General features: G+C 35.8%; 1 protein-coding gene across 1 annotated transcript; it reads right to left on the bottom strand.

Annotated features, from left to right (window-relative positions):
• Nucleotides 1-58: 58 nt before the first annotated feature.
• Nucleotides 59-8211, bottom strand: p2rx3b (purinergic receptor P2X, ligand-gated ion channel, 3b). Its single transcript, XM_073842580.1, has 11 exons — nt 8069-8211; nt 7527-7662; nt 6584-6655; nt 6415-6487; nt 3984-4077; nt 3824-3901; nt 3587-3728; nt 2917-3053; nt 2589-2682; nt 2447-2512; nt 59-160 (listed from the first exon to the last, which is right to left on the bottom strand). The coding sequence occupies exons 1-11, from the start codon at nt 8209-8211 to the stop codon at nt 59-61; spliced, it is 1137 nt and encodes a 378-aa protein (XP_073698681.1).
• Nucleotides 8212-8453: the final 242 nt, after the last annotated feature.

Below are 8453 nucleotides of genomic sequence, written 5' to 3'. Positions count from 1 at the left end.
AGAGACAGTGAGGCAAAAATTATTTTCACTTTTTAACTAGATAGATGTAATGCTGTTGTCAACTTGCTTGCGAAATGCAAACCTCTTCAAATTTCTTCGCTTTGTATTGGTCAGCTCCTTTCAAGAAATTCAGCAGAATGATGTCACAAAGCACTGTACCCTAAAATAAATAACATTAAGAAAAAGTGTCCATTTACAGAATGTACTATTCTGATGTCAATCTTCCCATAATTAAGATGTTAACAAATATGAATTATTTTCTACTGTGAATAATTTCAGTATTAAAAATGAACTATAATAAAACATTTGTATGCATCCATGAATGCTTTAAACATATTATCAATAGAAAATAAAAAGAGAAAAATTTGGTGCATTTTTCTAAACGTGCTTTAATTAATAATAAAACAGTCTAGTTCAAGATGTGGATATAGACAAAGCTGATATAGTTATATAAAAAGGTAAAAATATACTATACAAAAACTGGCATGTGATTCTCCGAGGTATTACCTGGTTTCCATAAGTGTCTCCATTATGCAAGCAAATTATGTCTATACTGATCGATCTTTCCTGAAGATCTGGGGCCAGTCGGGCGGTTTGCTCACTTCTCACTGGGGTCATATTTCAGATAATTTAACATATTTTCATTATTTGACTTGTATATAATTACACTGGTCAGAACTGCGGTAAAAGTGCTGTGGTTAGTAACTGGTAGCATATTTGCATTAAACTCTGCAACAGTAAACTCTGGTAATGCTCATATTTGCTTGAAGTTGCATTTTGCATATATATATCCCAACACACACAATATATATATATATATATATATATATATATATATATATATATATATATATATATATATATATTTATTCCTATTTATTATATTATATGTAATCTACCTAACTTAATGACATAATATGGTATAAAATGGTTTTTCAATAACACTAGGCTGCAGTGCAATATGAAGGGACCAAACTAGATCTCATAATAGCTCATTAAATGTTTAAAACAAATCTTAACTTTAAAGGGATATCACCCAATAATGAAAAATGTTTATCTGTTTACCCCCAGGGCATCCAAGATGTAGGTGACTTTGTTTCTCCAGTAGAATACAAACAAAATTTTTTACCTCAAACCGTTGCAGTCTGTCAGTCATATAATGGCAGTCAATGGCAGATCCACGGCTTTGAGAGTCAAAAAAACATGCACAGACAAAACCAAATTACACCCTGCGGCTTGTGACGATACATTGAGGTGTTAAGACACAAAACGATCGGTCTGTGCAAGAATCTGAACAGTATTTATATTATTTTTTACCTCTGATCCGCCGCAACATTCTACTGTCCTAAGCGTGTTCACAACAGTTGGCTACTCTGGCATAGTAGTCGGTAAAAAAGTCAACACCCCTGAATGAGTTTGCGCAAGGAAACGTAATCTTTTACTTTTTAATCAATTGCAAGTATTAGAATAAGCACAAGTAATAACTATTTTGAGTAGCCGCTATGCACTGTGTAAAAGTGACGTATACGCGCGACAGAACGCATTCCACGGCATCTGCTATGCGGCTTTTGTGAGCATGCTCAGGACAGTTTGAGCGATTTATCAGAGGTAAACATGATATAAGTACTGTTCAGTTTCTTGCACAGACTGATCGTTTTGTGTCTTAACACCTCAATGTATCGTCACGAGCCACAGGGTTTAATTTGGTTTTGTCTGTGTATGTTTTTTTGACTTTCAAAGCTGTGGATCCCATTGACTGCCATTATATGACTGACATATGCAACAGTAAGAGTAAAAATCTTTGTCTGTGTTCTACTGAAAAAACAAAGTCACCTACAGCTTGGATGCCCTGGGGGTTAAGCGGATAAACATCAAATTTTCATTTTTGGGTGAACTATCCCTTTAAGCAAAAAAAGGCTTGTGGAAAAAATATCACCAAAATGAACAAAAATGGCAATTCATAGCACTTAAAGACAAAGGGGCAAGCAATGCCCCTGCACAATTAATGTAGAATTTGGATACAATTTTAAACAGTACATTGTTATTGACAACAGTTTATAATATAGATCAAAGTAACTGGGTAAATGTAAGTATTTGACATAAAAGACTACATATAGTTTTTATAAAAATAAGGTGATTATAAACATTGCCCTCACAAATGTAAAAATGCCCCTTCAAATCAATTTCAGGGGGCAAATATTGCCCCTTAATGGAAAAGCTCATTTCTGACCCTGGCCAACTGTTGTGGCGTCGCACAAAATAGTAGATCTCTAACTATTACGGCAACACTTTAGAACTTTATAGTTTTATTCATACTGATTTTATTCTCACATGAAGTTATGACTTTTGGAATTCAACTTAATTATCCCAAATTATTAGTTATCCATTTCTGTGAAAATGTACTGTTTAATGTTCATGCACAGAATCTAGTAATGAAGACACATACCACACCAACAGAGGTGAAGGCAGCAACCATGTTGATTAGAGTTGGGATCATGTCAAATTTTCCTGCCTGCAAAAAAAAGATGTAATAAGCAATCTTGCTAACACTTGCACTGAAATACATGAACATGTTAAGATGAACTCACGTCTCCATTAACCAACACATCAAATCTTATGGCGTAGGCTTTCAGCAGAGTGCGATACTCGGTTCCGTTCTCCATTTTGAAATACTTTGCATACCTAAGGACAAAGATTTGAACATGTTAGCAAATAAGGGTTTTAAAAAGCATTATTCAACCTGTTATGCTTTTTGTAACAGTTTATAGTATGTGGGCCACTATAAAAGTTTAGCAAGTTACAACTTTGAATGTCAGGAATAAGCTTTGTGATAAACATGTGAATGAAGATTGTGCATTTGCTTAGAGCTTCTTCATTCAACTTTAAGAAAGGGGTAGGAAGAGAAGCTTCCAGAACCTGAAGTTGTATCCTGGAGATACAGTGCTCTTCTCTGACATGGCGTCCAAGCGAGTGAAGGAGTAGGCCGGCTTGCACTCATCATCTGCCTTGTCTAAATCACACACCCATGCTATTTTTATCCCTATAACTCCCCCCTGAGAGAAAGAGAGAGATACCTTACACAAATCCAATTTGACTTTGCACTTAAGGAGAAATAAAGATAATGCAATTTTTTTTGAGAAAAAAAACATCTTTTTAAATACAACAGTTATTATTAGATACTTAAAAAAATGGCCTTATAGTAAGGACATTGTTAAAATAGTCCATTTGACATTAGTGGTTCAACCTTAATTTTATGAAGCTATGAGGATACTTTTTGTGCACAAAGAAAACAAAAATAACACCTTTATTCAACAATTTGATGCACGTTCAGGAGATTACACGACAACGCATGCTCATAGCTTCATAAAATTAAGTTTAAACCAGTGATCTCACATGGACTATTTGAACGATGTCCTTACTACCTTTCTGGGCTTTGAACATGTCAGTTGCGTTGCTGTCTATGCAGGGTCAGAAAGCTCTCAGATTTAATTAAAACTATCTTAATTTGTGTTCTGAAGATGAATGTTTATCAATTGTATAGAAGCTATTTAACATTCACAAATAAAAAAATTAAATAAACACTCACATTTTTAGCAAGATTGGTAAAGTTTTGCTGTGCAAATCGGATCACATCCCCCACTTTGAATATTGGACAATACATGTTACCCTCAAAGTTGAAATTGCATTTCTTTATGTAGGAATCATTGATGTTGGGCAAAAAGTTTCCCCTGAAAGGAAAAGATAATTGTTTTAGTCAAAAACATAATTTACAGAAAAGCAAATTATTATAAAACAATTTGTCTTTATTTTTGATTGGCATTACTTTGTGAAGTTAAAACGTGGGAAGCGAATGCTGTTCTTGATGAAGATAGTAAAATTCTCTACCTCCATCATGGGGTTTCTGAGTAACAAAAAACGTCATCAGTCCTTTTTATTTAACCATTCACACATTTATTTATTTGTTCATTTACAAGTGGACTCACGGATTAATTTGATCGATCTCTGCAGGACACCATCCTTTCATTTCACAGGTTTTGTGGGTAGTATTGAAGTTCACACATCGTCCTGTCAGCAACCCTTAAGTCACAACCAATAAAAAAAAAAAAAAAAATATATATATATATATATATATATATATATATATATATATATATATATATATATATATATCTGACTTATTTTTCTCATAAGAGCAGGCATGGCCATTTGTACATTTTATGGGTCTGGTTTCCGGTCTCATCCACATCTAGCTATTTTTAGCTGCACAAAACAGCTGGTTTTGCTGCTTGATATTGCAAATTGGTGTGTCTTACCATATTATTTTAATGTATTATCTTAATTATAAACAGACTGGTTTGTACTGCAAACAGTTTTACTGTTTACTGCACGTTGTTCTCGTTATTTCATTACAGCGTCTAATGAACCAGACGCCTTGCTCATAAGCTTACTTCCGCATTGAAAAATAAGATGGATAGATCAGGGCTGTTCAAAAATGTTTCTGGAGGTCTAATCAAGGTTATCAGACACACTAGTTGTATCCCAATTCAGAGGCTGCATCATTTGAAGGCTGCTTTTAAATGACCAAATCCCCTTTCTGTGAAGATCCCTTGTTGCCCGGACTATCCCTATACCTAACATTACAAAAAAGACTGTTGAATTGAACTTTTATACTTTTAAGTCTAGCACTAACGTTACTGTATCTCATCAACAGCATCTATTATGGCTAGTACAGTCGTGGCCAAAAGTTTTGAGAATGACACAAATATTAGTTTTCACAAAGTTTGCTGCTAAACTGCTTTTAGATCTTTGTTTCAGTTGCTTCTGTGATGTAGTGAAATATAATTACAAGCAATTCATACGTTTCAAAGGCTTTTATCGACAATTACATGACATTTATGCGCAGAGTCATTTATTGCAGTGTTGGCCCTTCTTTTTCAGGACCTCTGCAATTCGACTGGACATGCTCTCAATCAACTTCTGGGCCAAATCCTGTCTGATAGCAACCCATTCTTTCATAATCACTTCTTGGAGTTTGTCAGAATTAGTGGGTTTTTGTTTGTCCACCCGCCTCTTGAGGATTGACCACAAGTTCTCAATGGGATTAAGATCTGGGGAGTTTCAAGGCCATGGACCCAAAATTTCAACGTTTTGGTCCCCGAGCCACTTAGTTATCACTTTTGCCTTATGGCACGGTGCTCCATCGTCCCTGATGTTTTTTTTTGGAGAGAAGTGGCTTCTTTGCTGCCCTTCTTGACACCAGGCCATCTTCCAAAAGTCTTGGTCTCACTGTGCGTGCAGATGCGCTCACACCTGCCTGCTGCCATTCCTGAGCAAGCTCTGCACTGGTGGCACTCCGATCCCGCAGCTGAATCCTCTTTAGGAGACGATCCTGGCGCTTGCTGGACTTTATTGGACGCCCTGAAGCCTTCTTAACAAGAATTGAACCTTTTTCCTTGAAGTTCTTGATGATCCTATAAATTGTTGATTTAGGTGCAATCTTAGTAGCCACAATATCCTTGCCTGTAAAGCCATTTTCATGCAATGCAATGATGGCTGCACGTGTTTCTTTGCAGGTCAGCATGGTTAACAATGGAAGAACAATGATTTCAAGCATCACCCTCCTTTTAACATGTCAAGTCTGCCATTCTAACCCAATCAGCCTGACATAATGGTCTCCAGCCTTGTGCTCATCAACATTCTCACCTGAGTTAACAAGACGATTACTGAAATGATCTCAGCAGGTCCTTTAATGACAGCAATGAAATGCAGTGGAAAGTTTTTTTTCAGGATTAAGTAAATTTTCATGGCAAAGAAGGACTATGCAATTCATCTGATCACTCTTCAGAACATTCTGGAGTGTATGCAAATTGCTATTATAAAAACTTAAGCAGCAACTTTTCCAATTTCCAATATTTATGTAATTCTCAAAACTTTTGGCCACGACTGTAGATGAAAAGAACAAAAGTCTAGACCATAGTACCATTTAACAATGCTTGGTCTGGCCTTTGTGGCCCTGAAGGCATGGCCTATGAAGTCCACATGCTTTGAATGATGCAGCCTCTGAATTGGGACACAGCTATTAGAAACTTCCAGGCAAGTGTGCTAAACTCAACAGGATGTTGGCCCTTCAGGAGCAGGATTGGACACCCCTGATACAGACTTTACTGTGATGATTTTGAGGTGCACAAATAGACCATCAAAAGCGTCAAATTTGAATCAATTTATATTTTTATGATGGTAATAGGTTTTCCTTGACAATTTTGCGATCACAAAACAATAAAACACTAAGATCACATTCAAAATAATTCACAAGTATATTTCAATTTTATTTTAAAAATGCAATGATTCCTAATGATTCGATCTTTCAATAAACTCACAAAGACTAAAAGGAAGATAAGAAAAGAAAGATCTTACCATTGCTAGATGGTTTTGACATCTTCTGCTTACAAGTACTGTCACTCTCACATTTGAATTTTGTAATTTCACTCTAAAAAGTTACATGTACAAACATATAAACAAAAATGACAAAAATCAATCAAATTCATGTACATTAATCTGGACAGATTTCCGTGTTCTTACTCACCTCTGCACAGTGTCCTTGAACTTGATTTTCTGTTGTAATGAGCTTAGTGATGATGCAGAACACTGACGCCCCCTGCCACGCACGCGCACACACACACACACACACACACACACACACATTACATTACATAAAAAAGACATACTATAAAATAATTGATATTTCAAATAGTAGAAAATATTTACTGTATTTCTGAACATATTTTCCAAATTAGAACATCCTCAAATATCTCCAGTGTGATATTTTGTTATATTTAACTCTTTTTGTGACAGTTCTGTCATCAAACAATGCAGTATGTTATATAAACAAACACAGATTAACATATACACACACTTAATAAAAATTGGTATACTTTGTGTGTGTGTGTGTGTGTGTGTGCCTGGTATTCATCACGTTGTGGGGACCAAATGTCCCCACAAGGATAGGAATACCAGTAAATTTTGACCTTGTGGGGACATTTCTCAGGTCCCCATGAGGAAACAGGCTTATAAATCATGCACAATGAGTTTTTTTGAGGAAGTAAAAGTTTGCACAATCTCCTGTGAGGGCTAGGTTTAGGTGTAGGGTAGGTGTAGGGCGATAGAAAGTACGGTTTGTACAGTATAAAAACCATTACGCCTATGGAATGTCCCCATAAAACATGTAAACCCAACATGTGTGTGTGTGTACTTGTATCGCTATCTTTGTGAGGGCCGGTTTGAGTTTTAGACCATCGGAGTGACATTTTGGCTGGTCCTCACGTTCTGAGACCCCTTTAAAGGCCTGTTTGAGGGTCAAGACTTGGTTTTAGGGATCAGGTTACAATTGGGTAAAGGTTAGGTTTAGGGTAAGTGTTTGGGTGAGGCACTTAGTTCTGATGGGTATGATTGCATTGTGTTAATGTATGTCCTCACAAAGATAAATATTTATATTTTGTCCTCTAAATATTAAACTGCTTGAGATTTACTTGAGTAGGTGTGACATAATCGGCTACGTCCATGATCCGGTTGTTATATTCTCCAAACCCTTTCACTTTAGTCATGACTGATGATTCGATAGCTGTGTCTCTCACTTGATATGCTTTCTCATACAAAAACACCCAGCTGAGGGAGATTGGGTAGGGTGGAAATAGAGAGAGGGAGGGGAAAAAGATATAGATACAGAGCAATTAAATACATAGATTTCTTTTTTTTTACTTTCTTTCATTTTAAACACTCACAAATCATGCAAAATACTAAATATATATATAGAGAGAGTGCATTTCTTTACTAAGGACAAAAAGATGATTCCTACTTACAGAGTCGCCACTTAATGTGCTTCAATTCACATCAATTATGTTACCACAAAAAGACTAAAACAAGCCATTTTATTGTCCATCAAGTGTACTACAATATATTTCTCTTGACAATGTTTTTAAACAGAAACCAGTTTGATTTTTATTTGTTTGGGCATAATCTTAATCTATCTTTTCCACTGACAATGTAAAATGTTGTCTTAAAACACACTCACCCAATGAAGTATGTGATGATGAGGAGTTGGACGACACGGTTTATGATGCCGATGGTCCAGCTCTTTACCACCACGGACTTGGTCGTCTCATAGGTAAAGAAATCTGTTATACAGTTCCACATTTTTCCAGAGCACTGCTGCATTCACAAAAATTACACTCCAGGTGTATCAACGTATTTGTGTGAAAAGTTTAGTTATTTAGTTAAGAATATAACGTAGACGCTTCGGATATATCCGTCCAAATGCTTGATCCTGAGCTTTTATAATCTAAAACCCAAGGATAGTCAATAAAAGTCAAAAAAGCTTGTCAATAATCTTCCTTATTTGTTTGCCTGTTAAAAAGTCTCCACATCTTAAGAGAAGATGCTTTCATAGAAGACCCCCT

The sequence above is a fragment of the Garra rufa genome, chromosome 6 (assembly GCF_049309525.1).
Source record: "Garra rufa chromosome 6, GarRuf1.0, whole genome shotgun sequence".
NCBI lineage: Eukaryota > Metazoa > Chordata > Actinopteri > Cypriniformes > Cyprinidae > Garra > Garra rufa.
This window is presented reverse-complemented; position numbering and strand designations above follow the sequence as displayed.

Coding starts and splice junctions, on each gene's coding strand:
- p2rx3b (XM_073842580.1), bottom strand. CDS start 8,211: ATGCAGCAGTGCTCTGGAAAAATGTGGAACTGTATAACAGATTTCTTT. Junction 2,683..2,916: donor TCTCCAGGATACAACTTCAG/GTTCTGGAAGCT, acceptor CTTTGTCCTTAG/GTATGCAAAGTATTTCAAAA. Junction 2,513..2,588: donor ATGTGTTGGTTAATGGAGAC/GTGAGTTCATCT, acceptor TTTTTTTTGCAG/GCAGGAAAATTTGACATGAT.